Source organism: Portunus trituberculatus, chromosome 47, assembly GCF_017591435.1.
Source record: "Portunus trituberculatus isolate SZX2019 chromosome 47, ASM1759143v1, whole genome shotgun sequence".
Lineage (NCBI taxonomy): Eukaryota > Metazoa > Arthropoda > Malacostraca > Decapoda > Portunidae > Portunus > Portunus trituberculatus.
In genome coordinates, this window is record NC_059301.1 from 32,428,486 (window position 1) to 32,455,313 (window position 26,828).

General features: G+C 41.0%; 2 protein-coding genes across 2 annotated transcripts; one reads left to right on the forward strand and one right to left on the reverse strand.

Moving 5' to 3' along the window:
* Nucleotides 1-1,879: 1,879 nt before the first annotated feature.
* Nucleotides 1,880-4,518, reverse strand: LOC123498201. The gene is made up of 2 exons (XM_045245367.1): nucleotides 2,955-4,518; nucleotides 1,880-2,778 (listed from the first exon to the last, which is right to left on the reverse strand). Exons 1-2 carry the CDS (start codon nucleotides 4,516-4,518, stop codon nucleotides 1,880-1,882), a joined length of 2,463 nt encoding a protein of 820 aa, XP_045101302.1.
* Nucleotides 4,519-10,717: 6,199 nt separating this feature from the next.
* LOC123498089 lies at nucleotides 10,718-26,596 on the forward strand. The gene is made up of 6 exons (XM_045245202.1): nucleotides 10,718-11,052; nucleotides 18,419-18,525; nucleotides 21,531-21,704; nucleotides 21,916-21,963; nucleotides 22,464-22,619; nucleotides 25,663-26,596. Exons 2-6 carry the CDS (start codon nucleotides 18,423-18,425, stop codon nucleotides 25,728-25,730), a joined length of 549 nt encoding a protein of 182 aa, XP_045101137.1. The 5' UTR covers nucleotides 10,718-11,052; nucleotides 18,419-18,422; the 3' UTR covers nucleotides 25,731-26,596.
* The last annotated feature ends 232 nt before the right edge of the window (nucleotides 26,597-26,828 follow it).

A 26,828-nucleotide genomic window follows, 5' to 3' on the forward strand; every position in this document is an offset into this window, starting at 1 on the left:
TATGTTTTGGTTGGCATATGTTTTTTCATAGTTGAGGTTATTGTTGTCATCCACTCTTTCATTGAGTTTTCTAAGGTAGTTTGGTTGATGTATGGATGTGTTTATGTTTTTTGTTTTAAGTTTTGCATCTTGTTTGAATTCTTCCCAGTTTGTTTTGTTTGTTATGTATATAGGTGGTGTATTTATTGTAATAGGATGTGAAGTTATCTTTATTATGATGGGTATGTGGTCTGAGTTAGATGTTGGTCCTGGTTGGATAAGTATATTGTGGTAAGTTTTATTGTTGTCTGGGGTGGATAAGGCATTGTGTGATATGTATGTTGGAAAATCTGGGCCTAAATGTGATAATTTATTATTATTGACCAGCATCATTAGAGCTTTACCTATGTTATTATTCGTTTTCTTGTCTAAGTTGTGGTGATGTGCGTTCAGGTCCCCAACGATCTAGGTTGGAGTTGATTGGGACGCTATTGCATGGAAGTCTGGGATTGGTAGATAGGGTCTTCGAGGTGGAAGATATGTTGTGGCGATATTTATTGGGCCTGTACTTGTTTCTATTGTAATTTGTAGTATGAGAGTGTTGTAATCATCTCTTATTTTGTGTTTAAGGTTATGTTTAACGAGAATAGTTGAACCGTCGTGCATTTCAGGTAAGTGGTGTAATTTAGTATTTTTATATTTTCATTTGTTTTCATCCTGTAATTGTTGAGTAGTATTATATCTGGGTGAGTTTTTCTGCATATGTTACTGAGGGTGTTTTTTTTTTTTTCCCAGTATTGAACATTGTATTGTACGATTTTTAGTGTGTGTGGTGTGTAAGTGTGTGCCATTTTGTGAGAAGTTGTATGTGTTGTTTTGTTGTGGGTGTATTTAGTATCCTTCTTGGTTGTTTTATCTACTAGAGGAGTGTCTGTGGTGTGTTTTTGTTGATTTCCTTGGGGGTGGTGTCCTGTCCTCAGTTTTGCCACTTAGGATTTTGTTCAAAAGAGCATCGATCATCCATTATACACCAGCAGTTAGCGAGATCTATTTCGTTGTTTATAAGATGGCTATAAATTTCATGTTCATTATATAGTGTTAGTAAACCTCCATTTAAATCTGCCCTTATCTATTGCAGACTTTAGGTAATTAAGACTGAAGGCTTCTTTTGGCCATCCCTCGGTTTTTTCGAGTCATGATTTGCATCCCTAAGTGGGTGCCAGAAATCTTTTCCAATACGGGCATGTCCTGAGGCTGGGTGTTGTTGAGGGTAGTTGTTGGTGTTTTTCTTTTTCTTTTTTTTTTTTTTTGTCAAAATATTGTCAAGGGCTTTAGTGCTTGTTTGAAAAGGTATATTATTGGTGATGGTGCTTGGCTCTGAGGGGGCTGTAGTATTACATATTGTGGTGTTGGCAGGGGTGTTTTTGTCATTATATGTAAAATGGCATTAGAAAGTGGGTCTTCTGGAATGATTATACTGGGGAGGTCATTGGCTTTGTAAAGTTTTTGGCCTTCCTTTTGTCTGCAATTACTTTTTTTTTTTTTTCCTGAGGGGACATTTGTTTGCTAAGGCATGGTGGTCCCCCTTACAGTTGACACTTTTTTTTCCGTTGATTTGCAGTTCTTCCGTGAAAATCCTTGTGTTGTTGTGGTGTTCAGCAAAAAGAAGTCAGCAATCCGGTGATCTTTATTCCCTTGGTGTACAGAGGTGTGGGGCGACTACACAGCTCGCCTTCTGCTCTCCTACTGACCCGACGCCTCGCGTCACAGTCGTCCTCACTTCCCCTCCCATAACAAGCAATTAACTAGGTACAAGTGTAAGAGCCAACGACACCCAAGTATTTAACCCATCACCTACACACATCATAGTACATTACAACACAGATACATATACATTACATTACACACCCCCCTGATCTCCAGGATCACAACAATATCGCTGCGGAGGGTGCCGCTCACGGGTACTCCTTCGAAGCACGGCTTCTCGTGGTGCCTCAGGTGGGGGTTCAGCCACTTGCGGCTGTAGCAGCTGGCTTTGCGCGTCAACATGAAGCGGGGGTTCATCATCTACTCCCGGTTCATCTGGAGTGCCAGCTTCGTGCACTAAGAGGCTGCTGCGGTGTCTCAAGTCCCTGGTGACGACGCCGGGCTGCGATGCTGAGGTGCAGCGCTCGCCCCGCCTCCGAACCCACACTGCATCGTCAACCGTGTAGTTCTTCCTTGCAACATCAGGGGAGGTGTGAACGGCACGCTGTACCTGATCGTGCCGCACGCAGTCTCGTACTCGGTACCGGTAAATACCACTCACGGGAGCTGATGCCACAGTTTCCCCGTCCCGGGGCGTCACGTTGTACAGGTGGACTGCCTCAGCAACGGAGCAGCCCTTCCTTGCTGCTATCACCTTCACTGTGCGATGGTTCCTTTCCACGTATGCCCCTCTGAAGCGCAGCGACACGCCCCAGCGCGCCGCGAAAGCTGCGAATCGCCGGCCTCGGAAGACAGTGTCGTTGTCACAGAGCAGTTCCGCCGGCGCTCCTCGCTCGCAGAAGACTTGTTCCAGGTGACTGACGACGGTGTCCGCATCTGGACGACGTAAGTGCCGCCACGCAGCAAACCGAGACGGCCCGCAGTCGACAAGGGACAGGTAGGCGCTACCGAGGTAGTGGGTAACATCTGTCGCCAGACGCCACCACGTCTCAGTCACACTCAATGACCCGTGCTGCCACTTCGCCGGCGCTGGGTCGATCTTGCGGCACACCTCACACTGCCGCACAGTAGCACGTGCTTCAGCACGCGTCACTGCTCGTGAGATGTCACGTCGTGCAAAGAAGAGTGTGCGTCGCACGCCGGGATGGCCAGCACGTATGTGAACGTCAGCGACACTCGCCACGCTGCTATCCCGACTGCTAGCTGCTGATGCTGCTGCTACCGCTGCTACACTCACTGCCGATCCGTCTTTGTCACCTCGCACCCACTCCCTGGGACTCGCGTGAGGGCGTCGGCGCGGTTCTCTGAGGAGCGTACGAGCGTCACAGACATGACCAGCTCAAGTTCCGTCACCAGCTGCCGGATGACATCTACCCGACGGCGAATCAGCATCTCCCCATGAGCCTTGGTGCGAAGACGTGCCCGGCCACTCAGCGCATCGTCAATCCAGCGGTAGACAGTCGCAGAGTCTGTTCGCAGATCGATGGTTCGCATGCCCCACGCGATGGCCAGATTGACGCCACGAACTGCTGCGTCCAGCTCAGCCATGTTAATATGGGAGCTCTCATCTCTTCTAATCCAGCATGCGTCCTCGATGGCAGCTCCTTGCGGTGTTTCCACAACAACACCGGCAGCGATAGAGCTGGCGTCGGTCCACACCACTGCCTGGTCTCCATGCACACACCATTGCCCACAGCACGGATCTTCTTTGGACAGCCTGCTTGACACGTACTCCATCTGCTCGCACAGCGCGTCATCCCCCGTCACGTCGTCCCAGCCCCGGGTACTAGCGTTCACCTGCCGTTTTATCCATGCCACTGCCGGTCGCAGCCAGCCGCCCACCGGCAAATGAGCGATCAGTCGCCCGCACCACGCAAACACTGCACGGCGGGTCACTTGTTTCGGTGGCGCGGCAACTGCGTTGACGCGTAGCTGCTCTGCACTGACCAGGTCTTCATTCACAAGCAGGTCGTCTACGTACGGCAAAACTGCTTGTTCGATCTTAGAGTCTTGAGCCAGGATGGTCTTGACAACTGCTTTCATAACTTGTGGAGCGATGTTGAGGCCAAATCCAAGGCGCGTTAAGCAGTACCGCCGACCTCTCACCATCACGGTCTGGAAAGGCCACAACTGCTGATCTACACGCACCTGTAGATACGCCTTGCGTAGGTCGAGGACGGACACGTTCTCTCCATGCCGGCGCCACTTCCTTAGTTGGTCAGAGCATACGTCGCTGTCGGCAGTGAAGGCAGTCACGCAGTCATTTAGCTCACGGTAATCGAGTACGGGCCGCACCTTACCGCCATTGTTCTGCCGCACTGCCATGAGCGGTAGAAGCCCCCCGAGGTGCTGCTCATCGTGAGGTACAAGCCAACCACTTGTAATCCACGACTCCAGCTCCTGGCAGAACGCCTGTCGCATGGAAAGGGGCACGTTGTACTGCTCCACTGTGTTGCCGAGACAGTCAGGGGCAGCACCATTCGTCCACTTCCACGTGACGATCCACGTCCGACTCACTGTGTTGAACTGCACGCTGAAGTCAGGGGCGTCCACCACCAATGGCGCAGGGGCAGCGGTGCCACACAACCGTCGCTGTCCAGCGCCGCAGAATTGAACATCAGAGGCAGACTTCACCGTGACTCCACCAAGTGCCTCGATGCCTGCGATGCCAAGTACAACATCCGCGCCCAGGGGAGGCTGGCTCACCACCAGTGCTTCGAGTCTGGCACACAGGCCAGCAGGAGTCTCCACAGACACCTCGCCGACTCCAGTACACCGGAACGTGTCTCCACTGATGGTCGTTACGCTGGTGATCCGCGGTTGCCACCGCATGCAACACGAAGCGTGCACGATGGTCTCGGTGCTGCCTGTGTCAACGAGCACTTGACAACGACGTCCGTTGACTAACAGCTGCACCACTGGCAACGCGCCGCTCACTGGTTTCCGGAGGAGAACGCTGGCGCTGATGCGTCCCTCCTACGTCGTTTCCCGTCCACGGGCATGCTGCAGCAAGATGCCCCGGCCGGCCGCAATTCCAGCAACGACGAGTGCGCCTCGGTGCTCTCACTTGTTGCTCGTGAAGCTGCTCTCTGGCCGTTGTTGGTTGACCACGAGCCTGTGTCACTACAGCTCCAGCAGCCACACCAGCAGCTACACTCTCATCAGAGAGTACAGCACGAGCCCGGGCCAGCACACTAACCAGGTCGAGGTCTTCGGCCCTACATCCAGCGCGAACTGTTCTGCGAATGTCATCTGGCAGTCCAGTCACGAAGGCACAGGCGAGGGCACGCTCCGGGACTCCCCCAAACAAAGTTGATAACCTCCGCAGCTCTGCCAGGTAGACGTCGGCGGACTCACCCGGCCGGAGGCGGCGTGTAGCGAATGCCTCGTACGCCGCGTACTGGTCCAAAGCGAACGCCGCGTACAAGGCGTCACGCACGGCTTCTGGAGAACAGCGGCTGGCTTGAGGGAGTTGTGACCACACGGCGAACGCGCCACCAGTCAGGCGCAGCGGTAAGACGGACTGGGAGGCGGCGCCCCGAAGCTCGCACAACATCTCGGCCCTTGTCACCCATTCTACGACGTCCGTTGTACCGTCGAACTCCGGGATGAGTCTAGCGTCAAATGGCGTTGGTGTAGATGGGCTCGCCTTCACGTCTTCCGGGTCTTCGGGCATGACTGCCTAGATAGCTTGTGGTGTTCAGCAAAAAAGCAGTCAGCAATCCGGTGATCTTTATTCCCTTGGTGTACAGAGGTGTGAGGCGACTACACAGCTCGCCTTCTGCTCTCCTACTGACCCGACGCCTCGCGTCACAGTCGTTCTCACTTCCCCTCCCATAACAAGCAATTAACTAGGTAACTAGGTACAAGTGTAAGAGCCAACGACACCCAAGTATTTAACCCATCACCTACACACATCATAGTACATTACAACACAGATACATATACATTACATTACAGTTGTGCTGAAGTTCTTCATATGCAGATGCGGACACGAAAGCAACAGGGCCACACCCTCGAGTGAGTGGAGCTAACTTAATTGTGCTGGGCTGTGATTGGCGGTACTCACATGGTTTGGTATGGCAATGGCATAGTAGGGCAATATGAGATAGGGCTCAACCAGAGATAGTAGGGAAATACCACAAACCTGCTGGCACCCCAATTCCTGTATATGAAATAGCAAGTGAATACAGCAATTTGAAGAATTGATTTATGTGCCATTGCAGGATTTGAAATAATAACTTTATTTGACATTCATATAAATGTTAACCTTAACTTCTATGTAAGGCAGACTTGAATGACTCGAATGACTCCAAAGCAATAACATCAGGAAGGGAAATTCCAAGCACCAACACATCGAAGTGAGAAGAAACGTCGTCTGATTTCAATAATGCAAAAACAATGAGCAATTTTGAAACTGTCCACGAGTCCCTATTGCTAGTGGCAGGATGATTCCATCATTCGTCGGGAGTCTTGATCCTGGGAGAAGTTGTATGTTGATGGAAGGTTTTAACATATGTATGAACACTTGTTCAGCCATTCTAATCCTCTTTCTTTCCATTTCTTGGCACTGTCCCCGAGAAGCCGTCCCGTACGCTCGCCTCCATTCCCGGCTCCCGCTTCGCAGCTCCAAGAGAGAGAGAGAGAGAGAGAGAGAGAGAGAGAGAGAGAGAGAGAAACTTTGCTGTCGCATTTCTGTGTGTGTGTGTGATATCATTTTTACGTCGCGAGAGAGCAGACATTTATTTGTATTTATTAATATTTATTTATTTTTATTCTTTTATTAATTCATTTTATTTATCTATTTATTTATCTATATTTGTTTATTTTTTGTGTGTGAGATCACTTTTACGTCTCAAGACCGTGTGTGTGTGTGTGTGTGTGTGTATTCACCTAGTTGTAATTTTACAGGGCCTGGGTATCATACTCGTGTGGCCCCGTCTCCATATCTACACACATCCAACTTTCCTTTAAAACTATGCACACTCCTCGCTGACACCACCTCCTCACTCAAACCATTCCACACCTCCACACATCTTTGTGGGAAACTATATTTCTTCACATCCTTCAAGCATATTCCCTTGGCTATCTTTTTACTATGCGATCTTGTAGTTCTATTTAAGTTTTCCTCTCTCAACATCATTTGCTCATTATCCACTTCATCCAGTCCATTCAACAGTTTATAAACCTGTATTAAATCTCCTCTTTCTCTTCTTTGTTCCAAGGTAAGCAAATTCATTTCTTTTAATCTCTCCTCATAGGTCATTTCTGCCAATTCCGGAACCATTTTTGTTGCCATTCTCTGCAATCTCTCCAACTTCCTTATATGCTTCTTTTTATAAGGGGACCAAACCACTCCAGCATATTCCAATCTTGGTCTAATTACCGTACTAATTAATTTCTTCATCATATCTTTATCCATATAATGGAAGGCTAATCCAATATTTTTATCAAATTATACGTTTCTCCAAACATCTTATCAATATGAGCCTCAAACTGCCCATGGTCTTGTATTATCACTCCCAAATCCTTTTCCTTTTCCACCTTTTTCAACACTACTTCTTCACCCATCTTATATGACCCTCTTGGCCGTCTTCCACTCTTCCCATCTCCATCACATGACTTTTGCTCAGATTAAATTCCATTTGCCACCTCTTGCTCCACTCCCAAATCTTATCCAGATCTGCCTGTAAAATTTCACAATCTTCTTCACTCTTCACACACCTACACAACTTTGCATCATCCGCAAACAAATTAATATAACTGTTTACTCCTCTGGCATGTCATTAATATATACAAGGAAAAGTATTGGTGCCAGCACTGAGCCTTGTGGGACTCCACTCTCCACCACCAACCAGTCCGACTTTGCATCCCTTATTACCGTTCTCATCTCCCTCCATCTCAAGTAGTTTTCCATCCACTTTAACACTTTTCCTTTCAGTCCTCCATAAATCTCTAATTTCCATAACAGTCTCATGTGAGGTACCTTGTCAAAAGCTTTCTTTAAATCCAAATATACACAGTCCATCCATCCCTCTCTCTCTTGTATTTTGTCAACCACTCTTGAATAAAAGCTCAGTAGATTTGTTACACATGACCTCCCTTTCCTGAAGCCAAATTGATGATCCGATAATAACTTATGATCCTCCAGGAACCGTATCCAATATTTCTTTATCACCCTCTCACAAATCTTACCGACCACACTTGTTAGAGACACAGGTCTATAGTTAAGAGGCTCTTCCTTACTGCCTCCCTTATAAATGGGCACCACTTCAGCTCTCTTCCACTCTACTGGTACTTCCCTGTTTCTAATGAACACCTTATAATATCATATAATGGATCAATCAATTCTTCTCTACACTCCTTCAATAATTTTCCTGAAACTTCATCTGGTCCCATCGCTTTATCATCTTTAAGTTCCTCCAACATTTTATATAACTCCTTTTAGGTATCTTAATGTCATCCATGTGCACATTTCCTTGTACATTCTGAGGTTTTACAAACATTGTTTCTTCAGTAAATACTTGCTGAAACCTATTATTTAGCAATTCCGCTATATTCTTAGGGTCATCTACTATCCCTTGCTCTCCTTTTAATCTTTCAATGGACTCTCTCTTTTAAGTTTACCATTTATGAACCTGTAAAACAATTTTGGATGTTCCTTACTCTTGTCTACAATATCTTTTTCAAATTTTCTTTCTTCCTCCTCCTTACCCTCACATACTCATTTCTCGCCACTCTATAATTCTCCTTATTTAGTATATTCCTGCTCTTTTCCATCTTTTCCAAGCCACATCTCTCTTTTCCTTAGCCTTAACACAAGTTGCATTAAACCAATCCTTTCTTCCTTCCTCTCTCGGTTTATACTTTGGTACAAATTTCATAACTCCTTCTTTATAATATTTCATAAAAATCTCATATTTCTTTTGCACTTCTCTGATTTGTAACATCTCCTCCCAATCTAATTTTCTGAAATAAATTTTCAAACTTTCTGTGTCCATCTTTCTATAATTCAATCTACCACTCCTGTATGTCTCGTCCTTCCTTCGCTGTGTTGTTGCTATCTGCATTTCCATAACCACATGATCACTCTTTCCCAAAGGACACTTGTATTGTATATCTCCACATAGGTACACTTCTCTTGTTAACACCAAATCCAGTCTAGCCGGTTCATCATCTCTATATCTAGTATTTTCCTTCACCCTCTGTTCCATCATATTTTCCATCATTAGATTAAGAAATCTCTCCCCATGCTTCCTCTCCAACACCACTTACTAGATTTTCCCAATCCACCTCCTTACAATTAAAATTTCCTACTAGTATCATCTTTCTTTTTCCAGATAATACACTTTCCAAACTCTGTAAAGTATCCTTGATCATATTGTCGTATTCCCTTAATGTCCAAGAATTTGTTTTAGGAGGTACATAGGTCACCATGATTATTAATTCTTTTCCATCACTTTTTATCCTTATGCTTATCACTTCTGCGTTGTTCTTCCCATACCAAACCTTATGTGTGTGTGTGTGTGTGTGATCACTGTTACGTCGCGAGACAGCAGACATTTATTTGTTTATTTTTTATTTTTTCATTCATTTATTTATCTATTTTGTGTGTGTGTGATCACTTCTACGTCGCGAGACAAGTTTTACCTCCTCTCTCTCTCTCTCTCTCTCTCTCAATAGCGTGGCTTCATATTTGTGACGTCAAATCAGCTGGGTGGAGGAGCTGCGAAGGGGGAGCCAGGAATGGAGGCGAGCGTGCGGGACGGCTTCTCAGGGACAGTGCCCAGTACTTTTTGTAGGATTGCCGTTGATTCTTCTAGTTCTTTTCTAGTAGGTGCCGAGCCATATTGATTGATGTGGTGCCGTTTGATTACGCCGTCTTGCAAGTGAGCAGTCACCAACATTGCATGAGTATTGATATATTAGATTAATTTCTTGGGTGTTACTAATATGGTAGGCAGTTATTTATTATTAGTAGGCTTGAAATGCGCTTTGTTTTATAATATATCACTAGCTTCAGCGTGGCGTCTACTTCCGTTGATTGACGATGTAATCCGAAGGCGAATGGACACTTTCATGGAAAGACAAGAACCAAGAGAAAATAGAAAAAAAAAAAAAAATCAAGAAAAAGCGATAACTACTTACTACAAAAACCATGTCATTAAGTAAGTAAGTAAGTAAGTTTATTTGGATTCTTCATGTGCATTACAGGCATAGTATAAAACCACTGAATGTACATAGATATTTCATCCAGAATGACCAACTAAAGTTTAACAACTTATTTCCAGTAGGGTCCCTTTTTCTATCCAGCAAGATGGGGCAGACAGCACAGGAGTCATTATACATATAGAAATGGCACACAGTAATACTAAATCTAAGACTTATTTACCTACTCTTCCATAAAATTAACAGTAAAGCCTAAATCTACATTCTAAGACAGTCATGGTTAAAAATAAACATAGTCATTTGATTCAGCAGCTCTTTCTTCATCCTGTAAATATTTCCTGAGAGCTACTTTGAACAGGTGTTTGGATTTTATGATTTGTAGGTTTTTTTGGTAATGAGTTCCAGTCTCTAATGGCTGTGTGATAGAATGTATGTGCTGAGGGACCCTGTGCGATTGACATACAAAAGTTCAAATCATTATTTCTTGTCCTAATTGTATGGGTATCTGTTTTCCTTTGGAAGTGTTCTGCAAGATATGTTGGTCCTCTGTTGTTATGAATATTGTGTGCGTGGCTTAATTTTAATTCTTTTACCCTATTCTTAACACTAAGCATATTTACTTAGCACACAAGCAGGATGAAAAAACAATAAAAAATATAATCAGCAACAACGTAAAACCAAAGAGACAAGCCACGCTAAAGCTAGTGATATATTATAAAACAAAAGCGCACTTCAAGCGTACTAATAAGAAGCAACTAGATTAACAAAAAAAAGATAATAATAATAATAATAATAAATAAATAAATGAATAAATAAAAATTATACGTTTCGGAAGAACAAAGAGGAAAATGGGGAAAGAAACTTCAGTGAGACACGTACTGCACTGTTGGATGAAGATGTTTTCTTGACATAACTTAAAACGCGGACTTATTCAACTTTACCGTACTGAGCTGAGAGGAGCTGGCACGCCACTGCCACCTGCTGGCTGTTAGTGTTACTGACTTCTGCCTGCAAAGTGTAAACAAACTCAGTCTGGCAGCCCTCAACAACAACAACAACATTCCACGAGGCTCATAAGGATCTAAAGATCTTCGCGGCCCTAACAACAACAACATTCCACGGCGCCAGGCTTCCAGTTCAGTGTTTGTGCTAACAGAGGGGAGACGCAGAGCATAGCCCCGCTCTACCAGTGTGAAGGTAATGACTCAACGATCGAAAGTGTTGCTTTTATTCATTTGTTTATTAATTGATTGATTTCTGTATTCATTATTATTATTATTATTATTATTATTATTATTATTATTATTATTATTATTTATTTATTTTATTTTTGTGTTCGCTGCTAGCAATGTTGGGTAGGTTACATCTTTCTAATCCAATAGAAACAGAAAGAAGGATAGACGTAGAATTGGCAGGCGGTAAAAGTACAGAACCACTGCTCCCCCCTTTCCTCCCTCCCCTCCCCCTCCAACCCCCAACAAGCTTGGGGGACTGGGGAATCGGGGGTTTTAGGGGGGAGCCAAAAGAGGTAAGATATGGCGTTCCGAAAAAAAGAAAATCTAACCTAACCTAACTCACGGTCATTGTGCTCTGGGAAGCAAAATGGAAACAATAATTGTAGACTTAGATTCTGGTAGGTACCTAGAATGTTTACTTTATTACTGTGGACATAATAAGGTCGAGCACTCACCAAAACTCTCACTGACGGTAAACACATTACATATACTGCACTGTGCTATACGTATTATATAGATCAGCGTGGAGCAGTGATTGTAGAGAAGAACCTGGCAGGCTAATATTTAATGGTAACTGAGCTGACTGACGCCCTGACTATGGCTAATGTATTTGTTGTTGAGCCATGTTTGAAACTTTTCCTGCATCAGGTGTGTCAAAGTAACCTTTCAAGATCTTACCTGCATGACCTGATATTAATGGAGAAAGCTGTCAGTCTCAAGAAAAAGGAGTGCACCACACGAGAATATCTAAGTTTTCCGGTATTATTGGAGAAAGCCGTCACTCTCCGTGGTACGAAAAAGATGTTCACCACTAGGAAGTAGACATTTTTCCTGTACATTTTTCCCTCACAAATTACTCATTTAGTATTAATGCTGGTAAATAAGTTTTGCACAGAACACGAATATCCCTACATCATTAGGTTAGTGTTAGATTAGAATAGGTTTAGTTAGAATGCTTTGCTGGTTTTCATATGCACAGAACATGAAAATCTTTGCATTTAGGAAAATAATTCCTTGAATATGGAGGTTTTTCTAAATCTAGGGAATTTTTGATGATCAGGAATGCTCATTTCATGTTCCAGGTATCAAAATACAACCACTGTTACTAATTGTCAGACTGATGCCTTTCTTCATATTCAGCCATATTCCAAGATGGTTTTCTTCTATACAATTTTTGTTGCAAATTGGTGCTCATTTACTATTAATACTAATGAATTATTTTTATTCAGTTCTAATGCAAAAATCTGTACATTAAGTTAGGTTAGGTTTAGTTAAGAGTTAGGTTCAGTAAGAATGCATCAATTTTTTTATGCTTAGAGCACAAAAGTCTCAAAATTCCTATATTTGGATATTTTCTGCAATCTAGGAGATTTTTGATGATGATTAGGAGTGGCAATGTCAGACTGATGTCTATCTTCATATTTACCAATGATCTTTCCCAGTGACTAATGATTGGGTAAGTCATCAGGTAGAAAACTGAAAGGGGGTTAATGTTTACTCATAGTCCTTGTCAGTAACTCATTATATGACTACATGTTGTGATTGTATACTTAGTGTAGACCGGGGTGGATACGGGCCACTTTTTACATCTTTTATTATAAAATCTACACAAATCAGCCAAATCAATTGAAAATTTGTGTAAAGATACCTTACTATGTGATACATATTCCCTGAAAGAAAATAATAATTTTGATTATCATTATAGAAGTTATTAACATAAATAAGTGGCCTACTCTATGGTGAAGTCCTGGGGTGAATGGGGCCACCCTTTGGGGTAAATTGGGCCATCCTTTGTGCCACTAAAGTTTTAATGTTTTTTCAGTATCTTTTATGTATTTTACTTTTTCTTTTTCACTTTCTCTCTCTCTCTCTCTCTCTCTCTCTCTCTCTCTCTCTCTCTCTCTCTCTCTCTCTCTCTCTCTCTCTCTCTAGAATATGTTTTTAGATTTTTTATAGTTCTTATAGGCCACATCCACACCTCAAATCTGATAAGGTGTTGTGCCCACAAGCTTTATGGGTCCACAAAACAATTATAGATGCTAGTTGCTTTTGAGGGAGGCTCTGCCGAGCACTGCCTCGCAGTGGAGTGGAGCCTTGAACAAACACTCCAAGTAACAAGTAAGTATAACAAAACACATATTTCACATCAACAGAGTCATCAACATCATCCCTTTTTGTGCCTGTCATATGTGTCATTTGGTTTTCTTTCCAAAAAACTTCATTTTCAAGAACTCTTTGCCTCACATAATCACACGCCCAATATATGCTTCTCCATAATCCACCCCATAGTAGCCATTTTCTTCTATTTCTATCTTTTTCTGTATTCCACTGTACTTCTGAGCATTAAACATTGCAACAGCTTCAATTTTTTCATCTTTGTCTGTGTCCTCTATACTGCTGATTGAAGAATGACTGCTGTTCAATAGCTCAGCATCTTCCTCCTCCGCTGAACTGGGCTCCTTTAGTGGAGTGCTGTTGCGGAATCTCTTCCTTGATGTCCTTTCTTCTGGCGCTTTCCTTTTCTTCTCTACTTTCTTTTCTTCAAACTCTTCCAGAAAGTCGTTAACATCTTTTACCCCAGATGAAACTTCTTTCCTTTTTCTTGTGGTTCTGCTTCTTTGTTTTCTTCTGCTTTCTTCTTCCTTTCAAGGATCATCTTTTCTTTCTCCTTGACTGCTTCTAAGAACTCATCGTGCGTTATGACGCGACTATGGACATCTATTTTTCTTCTTGCCATTGTCTGTGTTGTAACACTAGTGGTTGGGTAGGACTTTCTGAAAACATCTGCCATTATCTGCTTGAAAGACGTTGAAGGGGAAATCATCTGTGTGTGGAGATATCAATATTTGTCATTATATTTCGGTGGTGTTACGTTGTCATTTTGTTGAACGGACTCTGGTAATTATATGTGTATGGTAATATATTTGGTGGTACGTCATGTGGTTGCTTGCATTCATGTACCAAGTAAAGGTCATCCTTATATACGGGTAGCTGGGAAAAAGGGGTAATATTGTACGTACTACGTATGAGATTTACTGAGAAATAAAGCACCGGGTTCAGATGTTGTAATACGTTATGAAGATATAGTGGATGATGTTTGAAGTGAAATCCGTTTTGATGCGAGAATATCTACGAGATTAATGCAATTCTTAAGGATGTTTGTAAGAGAAATTGTAATAATTGCAGTGGAGAAGGCAACAGAAAGAGTTGTGATTGTTACTTGTCGGCGCCGTATCGAACACCTTATGTATAGATATTAGTTTTGTTAATTAAAGATAGAAAAAACCTTTGACTATTTATAGCCAGTAGCTAGACAATTTGTGCAACGTCGTGCAACAGCTCAGATCACGACACAAAGACTCCTTAGCTTCTCCCTCACCCGTTCATCAGTTGTGCTGCTGCGGTCTTCATAATAAAATTCTTGTGTGTGCTGTCTCCAGTTTTCCATTTTTAAACTAACTTTAACACCAAAGGCTTATATTAGTGATGAAAATATGTGGTAATTGACTGGTTGCACACATGGTTGTAAGCAAAGCTGTGGCCTTTCCCTATCTGTCACTGCCATATTCCCGTTCTGATGCCGTATTACTGAAAAAAAGAAGAAGTCAGTATTCTGTTATACCAAATACCAATGCACATCCCTAGTCCTGCTGCAGTCTTGAGAAAAACCTCATTCTTCTGTGTTCTGTCAGTAGTTTTTCCATTTAGAAACTTACAATGACACCAAATAAGGAATCTAATGAAATTCAAGTGTTAGTGAGCCACATCTCTCCACTAATGGGTTCACAGGAATTACACCAGACGTTTTCATGGATGGTGACTTGTCCTCTGATGACATCCGTCCTCCTCCTCACCTTCTCCCCTTTTCTTCTATGTTATCCATCACCAGCCGTCACTTACAGTATGTACAAATCAAAATAAAATAAAAAAATTGAAATTTTCATAAACTTGAGGTTTTGCTAAGATTAGAACAAATTACCTGATGTATAGGTATCAATAGCTGAACTTTTTGATACTCGAACAGCCATTTGGAATTAATTAAGTTCGAGTAGTGAGTCTCCACTATTTAAATAAATTGATGAATTTTCAGTTTCCCATCAAACTCCATATGGCAGACAAAACTTCTTTTTGGTAATTGTCTAGAGCAGATGTAGTCAACCCTTGGTACATGTGCTAAACATTGCACGTTGATAATTTGTTTCTGGCTTGCGAAAGCACAGGTTACTTTTTTTTTTTTTTTTTTTTTCCAATTTTTTTATTTATTTATTTTTATTTTTATTATTTTTTTTTCACACATTTTTTGTAGTTGAGGGCAGCATGGAAGGGATCAGAAGATAATTTTTGTAGATCTTTTTGGAGGTTTTAAGATCCAATGTAGTGAGTTAATCAATATAAACTATTCATTTTTCAAAAGTTCAAGAAAATGCAACACAAACTCAAATACATGTTTTAATCTGGTTTAGTTGTCAAAATTGAAATTGAAATGTTATGGTCATTTGTGTTAAAAAAAACTTGAATTCTCAGAGAACATTTTTAAAAAAGATTTTTGTCATTTAAAAAAGTTCTTTGGATTCTTAAAAAATTTTGGTTGGCACATGGAAAACTTTGTATCAGAGATTTGTCCAATTTTAGCATGCGCTCTGCAAGAGGTTGCCCACCCCTGATCTAGAGCCCTTTCTTGGCCCTATTACTGGTCTGTTCCCTTTTATTCTTTCACATGTATCTCTAGATACATCTAAGACATAAATCTAAGATGGGGAAGACAATGGCCATGTTTGTAAAGGTGTGAGATGGAGCAAAGTCTACAGGCTCATTATTTTTTGTACAGTGGTTTCCCCTATAGGCCTATATCCACTGGCAAGAGGAGAAAATGAGCTTCAGTTAAGTTAAGAGTCTCTCCATTTCCTCCATTATTGGCTCCCTCCTTCTTGTTAGCATCTTTGCCATTAATGTAGAAGCTGTGTCACCTGCTTTCTTCACACTTGCTGCTTGTTTGATGATGGTGGAGACAGTGGAATGGGGGAACTGCAGGGTTCTGGCAATGAAGTTGGCTCCCTAGCTCCCTCAGGGCACTTAATTTCAAGATTTTTCTCTTAAGATAAGTCTTTTGGCTTTCAATTCACCAACACTAGGTGCTACAGCTGTTTAGAAGACATCATGCTTGTATCACTTATAATATCCAACAATGAATTGGAATTTTTAGCAAAACAAATTCTGGTGGATGAACACAACTGAAAGATTGATCTTGATCTTGATGCTACAGGTGGCTCAAAATTGCTTTGTGGCCAAAGAAAGGAAAATAAAACGTTTAGATGAAAGAATCAGTTGTTGTGAATGAAGAAAGAAACAACTATTCTATCCAGCAGTGCCATTGCAAGGGCTATTTTGGAGCCTTGAATCTTGGATCAGTAGCTCCTGTAGAGAACAAACAAAAGACAAGCAGAAAAATCCTGTTCACTAATTATCTCCCTTTATAGCAATAATGAGTTTTGACTGGTGGCGGCTCTAGTGTGGGTGGTGATGTGATTACGGTGCACTTGGTTTCTTTACATTCTGGTGATCGGTCAGAAATTGGGTAAACGAACCCACACAGCGGAAAAGAGCGACTGGACATAATTCATAATGATCAGAAAATTGAAATGTTGAATAATGATGCATTGAATAGTGAGGGAAACCTGTACCGGTTAACTTTTGCATTATAGAGTTGGACAGAATAGGGGTGAAAAGAAAAAAGCCTTGTGCAGCAAGGCTGCAGAAAGATGTTGAATAATGATGCATTGAATAGTGAGGCAGGCAATTAGCATGAAAATAGTGATAGAAAATAGCAAGAGATGCAACATTTCGGGGTGAGAAAGAGGCTGAAGAGGGTCAGTCAGAGGAGGGGAGTTGATGCGATGAAAAGCTTTTGATTCCACTATCTGATAAAACAGTGTTACTGGAACACCCCAAGCATGCAAAGAGTACTCCATACAAGGACAGATTAGGCCCTTGTAGTACTGAGTTAGCAGTTGGAGGGGTGAGAAAAACTGGCAGAGATGCCTCAGAATGCCTGACTTCATAGAACCTGTTTTAGCAAGTGATGAGATGTAAAGTTTCCAGTGTAAATTATGAGTAAAGACAGACTGAGGATATTCATTGTGGAAGAGGGAGACAGTTGAGTGTCATTGAAGAAGAGGGGATAGTTGTCTGGAAGGCTGTGTCGAATTGATAGATGGAGGAATTGAGTTTTTGAGGCATTGAACACCACTAAGTTTTTTCTGCCCCAATCAGAATTCTTAGAAAGATCAGGAGTCAGTTGTTCTGTGGCATCCCAGTGTGCTCTTTTGATTTCCTGAAGGGTTGGTTGTCTCTGAAAAGACATAGAAAGGTGTAGGATGGTATCTTCAGCGTAAGATTGGGTAAGGCAAGAAGTTTGGTTAAGAAGATCATTAATGAATAATAGAAAGAGTGTGGGTGACAAGACTGAACCATATGGAACACCACTGTTAATAGATTTAGGAGAAGAACAGTGGTCTACCACAGCAGCAATAGAGCATGGGCACGAGAGCAAGTCAAGTCATTGTGCACATAGTAGCCATCTGTATCCATTTATTGAAAATAGCAAATGCAGAAAGTGGCCAAGAAAGTACAGGTTACACCTTGGTGAGTTTATCAGCCAGGGACTTGCACTATTACATGGAGTATTTTTTATAGTACTGTAGTATAATGAACTGAAAGAGATTTTATTTATTTATTTATTTTATTTTATTTTATTTATTTATTTATTTTTTGCTTGAGTTTTGATTGTTTTGAAGCAATGGCTGGTATAAATAGCCCAGCAAAATAATGCCAGCATGTGAAATATGTGCCAGTAGAAGAAATGCTTAGTGTAAAGTAGATGTGGGTGGCAGAGAGGGTGGTATGGGCACCAGAAGTATATAAGCTTCTTTTCAAATGAATTTTAAGTTAAAGTAATTTTAAAACGAAAATCTATCTCCCTTCTAACAAAATGTAGAATCTTCTATCAGCAACAATATTCATCAGGTTATTTTAATAATGTAATAATAACCTGATTAATGTTGTTGCTGATAGTAAGCTCTACATTTTGTTAGAAGGGAGATAGATTTTGGTTTTCAGATTTCTTCAACTTAGAATTTTGGTGCCAGCACTTACCAGACAAATCTTGCTTGTTCTTTGATAGAGAAAAATCTATTTCCAGAGTAGTGTACTTTTAGTATAGTAGTTGATGTAATGGTATCTAAAATCAAAACTTTTCTAGACCATGCTCAGATCTAGCTTAAGTTCCATGAAGTAGAAAGCTGCACTCTTTACATGCTTTCCTTTTTCAGGGGCATGATGTCTACATCACAGGTGTCGGCAGTGGATAGGGAAAACTCTGCAGCTCATTTGGGAATCCATGAAAAACATCACCTTCTTGGACCTCAGAAAAAATGGGGTAAGAATTAGTAGGATGAATGAAAGTTTCTACTTATTACTACAAAAAGATCAGCTTAAGGGCATCCTGCAGTCAAGATTTAATAAATTATGATGAAAATTTATTTTTTTCAATTCCTTTTGATTATTATAGGAAAAATATTAAGAATTTATATGGTATATGAGTCATGGGTCTGTGTGTATGGCAACAGACATTCTGACGTGTTTAAAGGGACATGAGTGGCGTATGCCATGAGGTAGGTGTGGCACAGTAAACACTCTCTAAGCATTGTGGTATATTGCCTGTATTTCCTTATCATTTTACCACTAATATTGGTCTCTGTGGTGAGGCTCCACCCCTCAAATCGCTCGCCTCCTTCCCGCCTTGCCATAGAGTAGTGTACACCAGTGAGACAGAGAAAGGCAAAGGGAGAAGTTGTATCATACTCTTGCTTGCAGGCTTTCTTATGTTTTAAAAAAAAATTTTTTTCCTACAACAACATAGGAAATAAACAAAATAGGCTACAGCAGCTGAAGAAGATGTGAAAGATGAAGAAAAGAAAAGAGAATAAGAGAAAATGAAAAGAAGAAGAAGGAAAAGATGATGCCTCAGTGGCAGGTGAAGTTGAGGTATTTGGCATGGCAGGGAAGGAGATTTTGGAGGGATGGAGCCTTCCCAACTCTCACCTACGTATGGGTGAATAATATTATCTAGAGAAGTGGGAATCTGATGCGTTATCATCTTATCATGCTCCAGGAAGTCACTAATCTATACATAATTATGTGTGAAAATTTCATGTCAATCAGATGAGTTTAAATAACAAAACATGGACGAAATTATGAAAAATCTTTAGGAGCGAATATCGCAAAGTGTTTTTAAACACTTCAAAATTTTTGATAAAATTGGTATAAACTTTGATCGACTTTTCTTTGGTAGCACTTCAAATTATGAAAAAAAAAACACAAGTTTTAGATGGAAGTAGATTTTTGATAAAGTCAATAGAAAACAAAATTTATTTTTTTAAGGGGAAAAAAAAAAAAAAAAAAAACTGGCGGGCAGTTCAACTCAGACTTGAGTCCCTGGGTCAGTCAGAGTCCGACTTTTCACCAAATCCGAGTTAAAGTACAGGCAACCCCGCTTAACGAATGGGTTACATTCCTAAAAAAATGTTCATTAAGCGAATTTTTGTTAAGCAAACCAATCATAGCAAGTTTGACCCCTGACTTGAACTTCCATTGAGAGTAAACAAATTGAGAGTGCATCATAATACAGTGAAAGGTTTAATGAAAGTAAAAAATTATGAAGTTAAACATTTAGGCAGTTTAATTTAAGTCATTACAATGTACACTAATGTATGTATGCACGTAACTTTATAATGTTGATGATCTTAAATTTATGAAGGGAGGGAGAGTGGAGCAGGAAAGACACTAGCTGGCAACCTGTGGAATGTAAACAAAGGGTGCATTATTGTACCGCTTACAAAACTTATGTACCACATTTCCACAAGGCTTTCCATTTTATCCATTGCAGAGTCACGAGTTCAGGTGGTTCTTTTAGCTAGCAAGGAAGATATGGTCTCACTAGCCTTAATAATAGAGTCTGCTGACTTGAAAATAGTAGACAGTAGATGGAGTCAAGCCATGGTGGCGAGCAATGCTGTTAGTTTTTTTGCCTCTTGTGTCTGTGAATAATATCCAGCTTCACTTCAAGAGTAAGAGACTTCCTGGTCTTCTTAGCAACGCTAGGCAACATTGCAGGGTGTTTTGATGACATGTTTAGCGAGGGAAGACCAGCTACTGCTGACGCTGTTATTGTTTTGAACTAAGGGGAGTGAGTGGTGCACGTTTTGTCCACGAGAGGCGCTGGTGTATTCAAAAGCCTGTCGGCTTGTGTGATACAGCGGGGCTTTCAAACTTGGAAAAAATTACCTGGATAAAATTTAGTTAAAGCGAGTTTGGTGTTCATTAAATGAGCTGATGGTAGTAAAAGGAGGTGTTCGTTGTAGCGAAGTTTTGTTGTGTGAACATTCGTTAACCCTTAATGTATGGTGATCGTTTCGGGACTATTGTAGTGTCGCGTGCGGAGAGGCAGGGATCGTTCTGGGAATCATGATTTTTCCGTGCTAAATGTTTGAATCTCTCCCCCTCACTATTTGTCCTGGGGCAACTGTAGGTATGTGACATCTTTTCTCACATCTGACAACCCCGTGACCTGGAGGGAGGAAACGGTACTCCGAGTGATGTTATGTCAGTGTTACTCGGTAGTGACATTGAGGAGTGATGAAAATGAAGACAGTGATTTATTTTATTAAGCCAGAAGAAAGTGAAGACTCCAGTAGTGATTCTGATAGGGATCTGGGAGACAGAGACCAACCCTCACAGTGACGTTCATAAACCTCCTCTTGTACTCCCCTTGAGCAATGCGCTGGTGTGTGTCACCCATGGTTGCCTCTACAGGACTGTGCTTGTCGGCCAAGTCACGTGAATCTCATTGCTAATAAGAGTTGCCAGATTCCAATTACTATAAAAATCCACAATACTTGTAATATGTGGTTTCTTTTTCTTTTGCTGTTTTGCACATCATTTCATATATCTGAGTTTGCATTTTCATGACATGAAAGTGCAAAAGTTCCTACTTTTACATCAAATTCAAATGCCTGAAAGGAGAGAGAGAGAAAGAGAGAGAGAGAGAGAGAGAGAGAGAGAGAGAGAGAGAGAGAGAGAGAGAGAGAGAGAGAGCACTCGCATGGTATTTATTAGCAGTGGGTTCTGCCAGGGTTTCGGGGAGAATTTTTTTATATACAATAACTTTGCTCTCAGAGGTCATAATATGTTGAAAACGACATCGTTGTACTCAGAATAACACAAAGAAATATGCTTTTATAAGGAAAAAAATCTTTTAGCATTTTTGACTGGTGTGATTTTTTCCCATTGTAACAGATGGAAAGTAAATCAACCTCCGTACTTTAAGAGTTAAGCGGGGGTTGCCTGTATGTATGTATGTATGTACGTAAAATTCTATTTCAGGAGAGCATCAAGCCAGAGGCACACCTGTCCAAAAACATTTTGAAGGAAGCTCCACAAATCTCCAGAAGAGTCACCGGTCATTTGGAGAAATAAGCAACATTCTTGACAGGGGCAGTGAGGGCAGCCGTAGTGAAGTTCATAAGAAAGTGCCACACCAGCCTTCAGCATTGTCACGTGAGGATGACACACTATTGCTTTGCAGCTTATTTGATCTTCTGTTTTTTTCTATCTGTTAATCTTGTTCTGTGGGGCAGATTTTGTTTTCTTTCTTTTCTTTTTGCATTAATTCTCTATCTTACAAAATCACATCTCATGGTAATATTGTCAAAATAGACAGTTACACAATATTTTACCAGAGATACTGACAATATCTGTTTATATGCAGCATCTTCTGAAGAACCAGAACTTATCCAAGTCTTGCCAAGAAGAGAAGGTTAGTTTTCTTGTTTTTACTGATTTATAAAATGTGATGGAGGCTTTTATCAAGATTAGTCAGTTGTGTTGGACTTAACTCCCATTACTACTTATGAAAAAATTTTACTCTATTTAGTCTGAATTTTAAGCTATTGGAATTTCACCCAGGAGAATAAAATGACATTGAATTTCCCAGTAATGTCTTTGCATATATATTTATTTATTTATTTATCTTCTTTTGCTGTTACTTTTCAGTCTTACAAATGATTCTCTCTGTAGTCATACATTTTGGCAATTTATCACTTCCCATTATTTAATTTTTTCTTGTTGCTAATTGATTTGCAGCATTTAATTTACTTGTTGTATGTATGTTTTGCTTTATATGTTGAAAGGATTTTTCAAGTTGCTGAAATTATATAACATCATTATTTTGTTTCCAGTCTACATTTTCTTTATGTGGAAAGATTTGCTGGTTGCCATCCCACAGGCATGTTTGTAATTTGTTATTATTTCACACAGATCATTCAGACATCTTTCCACCCTCACTCCTCATGTCCCATGATCAACTGGCAAACTTCACCTACTTTTGGAAATCATGTCAGAAGCCAGATCTGCAAAGTTTACAGATCTCTTCCTCTCCACCTCGAGATTTAGCAATATTACCCATTATGAATGGTGAGTTTTTGTTTTCATGTATTATGACTATAACCTGGATGTTTAGGCACTAAAAGACTATAGCCTGGATGTTTAGGCACTAAAAAAGAAATAATAATAAATAAATAGAAAATAGACAGGCAAAAAAGCCAAAATGAATTGTCTAAATAGGCATTAAAAAAGCATTTACTCCTGTAATTACCATAATTAAAACAAATGAACCATAATATAATTGAAAAATTAATGTTAATATGAAAGTTACAGTTAATATTCAAATTAATCTTTGTTTCATGAAATAAAAAAAAAAAAATTTTTGTGGATTCAGATTTGAATTCTTGCTGTGCATCTGATACTAGGGGTGATCAAAAAGTAATGACAGTGAGACCATATATTCTAACAGTACAGAGGTAAATTCAAACCGTGGCCTACATTCCTTCAAAGTACTCCCCCCCTGCCTCTATACAACGTTCCATCCTCCTTCGCCACTTCATGAAGCAGTCACGGTACTCAGAAGCTGGTATACCTCGTAGCTCTGAATTGACTGCTCGTGCCAGGTCTTGAATGCGGTGAAACAGCTTCCCTGCGATCGCACCCTTGATCTTTGGAAACAACCAAAAATCACAGGGAGCAAGGTCAGGTGAGTAGGGTGGATGGGGGAGAAGTGTGATCCCCTGCTCCTCCAGGAACTGCTGAGTGAGGCGAGCTTTGTGGGGTGCAGCATTGTCGTGGTGCAGCAAAAGGCGCGATCGGCGGCGGCTTGGTGCAGACTTGGCCTGATGTTCCAGGACTTGAGGAAGGACTTGGTCAATGTAGTACTGGGCTGTGATAGTAGATTGTTGAGGCATTACATCCACACACATTGGTCCCTGAGAATTGAAGAAGATTGTGAAAAGGCGCTTCCTGCTGCGAAATCCTTCCTTCAAAATCTGAGGTCGAGGCTCTTCATCACTTAACCACACCATGTTAGATTGCTTATCTCTGTTGGTGAAGAAAGAAATCCAACATTCATCTCCAGTAGCAACATCTGAGAACCGTTTTGGACCATTTGGCTCGAACTCAGACAGCCAATGACGACAAATCCGCACCCGTTCGCTTTTCTGCTCTTCCGTTAGCAAATGGGGTATCCATCGGGCACACTTCTTCCTCAGCCCTAAGTGTTGATGCACGATGTCATGTGCACTCCCATAACTGACGTCAAGCTCCAAGGATAAGAACCGAAGAGTGACTGTTGGATCCTCGTCAATGATGGCTCGCGCACGGGCAGTTGTTGCTTCGGTCACGGATGTCCGAGGGCGCCCAGAGCGATGATCATCTTCCAGCTGAGTTTTCCCGGCTGCGAAAGCTCGAATCCAGCGGGAAACAGTTTCAAGTGATGGAGTAGAATCAGGAAAAACTTGCAATAGCTCCCCTCTGATCTCCGATGCTTTTTTTCCGAGTTTCCACCTGGTGAAGGTGTAGAACCTGCAACCTTCTTTCGAAAAATCCATGTTTCCGGTTAGAGGGAGAAACCAATACTGACGCAATCGAACAGCGCAACAAGGAAATGCGACCCAGGCAAACGGCGACAAGTTCAAACATGCTACAACAGGCATCACTTGCTGCCCCGCGCAGCCCTCCCTCCTAGCGCTCATAGTCTCTCAGCTACGAGTCCTACTGTCATTACTTTCTGATCACCCCTCGTAATCATAGAAGATGCTTGAAAAGTCAGAATGATCTTTCAACATCTACTGATGTTACAGGAGCATATTCAAAGCATGCATGTTGTGCAGATACATTTTCTTAACATCTACTCGTATACAGTAAGCCCCAGCACTTGGCGAAATTCACTTTTGGTGGTAGGGTGGCCACGGAACACCGAGTGCACGCTTAGCGATTTAAATTCAAAGTTGGCGGTCCCCTGGTGGCCGCATGGCAAACCACTTGGCTCCCTGATGACATCGGACCTCTCTCTAAACCTATCAGAACTGTGTTTGTGCTACCCTTGTTCTGCTAGTGTGAGAACAAATTCTGGCGATTACCTCCAACATGGCCTCTGCCAGAGCAACAGGTGGTACCGGTGCGGGTAAAGACAATGGTGGTGGAGGCAAGGAGGAAAGTGGGCGAGGGAAATGGGTGGAAAAACGGGAGTTACAGCTTTTATATCATGTCTTATTAGCTTTATTTATTGTTTATTGGTCTGTTTTGTACTTGTGATCTAATATACAAAGGCAAAAGATGGTATTTTAGGGATCAAAAGAGGGACTTTGGTAATGACCAAAAACTGATTGAGGCATTTTTTAGGCAATTTATATGGTATAAAGAACTCATGTTTGACGAAATCCGCATTTGGCGGTAGTTTCGCCAGACTAATTAATTTGCCAAGTGCAGGGGCTTACTGTAATCATTCTCTCCTTTAAGAAACTTTTCCGATATTCTTTATTTTTTCCAGGTATTTGTTTGCAGCAACAACTTGTTTACATTTTTCACTTACAGATTTACTTCTTTGACCAGTAACTGTAGTTTAAACAGCAGTGATATTCTCAGAACATTTAAAAGCATCAATCAAAGGGCTATTTCTTTTCTCCAGTGCATTGATGCTCTCTGGAATGCTTGAATAGTTTGCCAACCAAAGCCAGTGTTGTCAAGTCAAAGCTTCACCAACATCTTGAAGGTTATCAACAATAAGGATTCATTGTGGTGTTCTGAATATTTCATCTAGTTTTACTTGGTATAAATATGGTATATGCAAAAAAAAGGCACAATAGACTTGTATTTAGTTATATAGACATTATCACCTGCAATTACCCAAAAAAGGCAAAAAGGCATTTTAAGGTATTTTGTCTAAACATTTGGGCTCTGATTATTACTGTAGCTTTTTTCCATACTTGTGTAGGGAGTGCTATGGGGAGCCACAAGATTATCCCTCTCTACCAGGGGCTAATGGGGCTAAGAGTTGAACTAATGTGCATATATTGTGATACTTTATCTGGGCCACCAAGTATGGCATTGCAGCCTTGTATATAGATTGATTATGACTGTGATATAACTGATTTTGTGATGATTTAAATGTTTTGATATTTGACAGATGCTGAGAAGGTGATTCCAGAGGTAGTGCCAGAAGATCTGTTTCATCTGCCTCCTCCTTGGGAATGATTTGATTGTGTTCAATTTTTTAGACTTAATCAGCAATCAAAAAGTATACTAAATATACTAAATTTTCTTGGAACTGAGATTATTTTTTTACTGATAATACTCTAAAAAAATTGTAACCTCTCAGGTGTTCACCTATTGATAAAGTTAATACAGGTCTGTGGTTCATATAAAGCATTGAAACTTCCTTGCAGACTAAACTCTATCATTGCTATTATTTTTTTATTTTATTTTTTTTTTCAATACAAGTTCATATGTTAATCCAAAAATAGTGTGCTTTGTCCCATCCTACGGCTTCTGTGGGAACTTTTATAATTTGTTATGGGCAACAGAAGCTAGAAGAACTCATTGATGATTATCAAGACTAGAAACTGAATTTTAAAAATTTTCACAGAGCTTAATGCAGGCCAAAGATTTGTGATAGAGTTAAATTGTTTACTGTACCTAAGTGTTCAAGGAACCAAACTCCTCAGATTATAAAGTATGCTAAGCTGAGGCACTCTCTCTGTTGAACAAGTGCTGTTAGGCTGTAATGTGTTTAAGATGCATTGCACTATATTTAGGATTACTACATTTATTTTGATATGAAATATAAAGGTATTTTGAAATGTGTGTGTATGTGTGTGTTTGTGTGTGTGTGTGTGTGTGTGTGTGTGTGTGTGTGTGTGTGTGTGTGTGTGGTAATATTTATATGATCATGTTTAAGTTTTTTTGTCATAATCAATAAAGAAATCATAATTCCCTTTAATATGAGCTGTTTACTAATCTGTATTTTCATACTCATAGATCAATCTAGGTTGCTGTATTTGACCCTTCAGCCATTCTGTATTTCTATCCTAAACCTTTACATAACAAATCTGTTATGCATTTTAATTAGTTTCAGCATCCTTTCTTTGAATACCACAGGTACTTCTCAAATTATGAATTTCAAGAACCTCCCTCTCTCTCTCTCCCTTCGTGAGTTTCACACTATCCAAGTTTTATGATCCTTGAGTTTAGCACCTAATCCCAAATTCTTTCTGTACACAGTTTAACATTATTATTGCCATAAGTTTTGCACTGTTTTGACAAGTATCACTGTTTACCTACCATTGGTGTCAT

Coding starts and splice junctions, on each gene's coding strand:
- LOC123498089 (XM_045245202.1), top strand. CDS start 18,423: ATGATGTCTACATCACAGGTGTCGGCAGTGGATAGGGAAAACTCTGCA. Junction 21,705..21,915: donor CCAGCCTTCAGCATTGTCAC/GTGAGGATGACA, acceptor GTTTATATGCAG/CATCTTCTGAAGAACCAGAA. Junction 22,620..25,662: donor AATATTACCCATTATGAATG/GTGAGTTTTTGT, acceptor GATATTTGACAG/ATGCTGAGAAGGTGATTCCA.
- LOC123498201 (XM_045245367.1), bottom strand. CDS start 4,518: ATGCGGTGGCAACCGCGGATCACCAGCGTAACGACCATCAGTGGAGAC. Junction 2,779..2,954: donor CCTCACGCGAGTCCCAGGGA/GTGGGTGCGAGG, acceptor TCTCACGAGCAG/TGACGCGTGCTGAAGCACGT.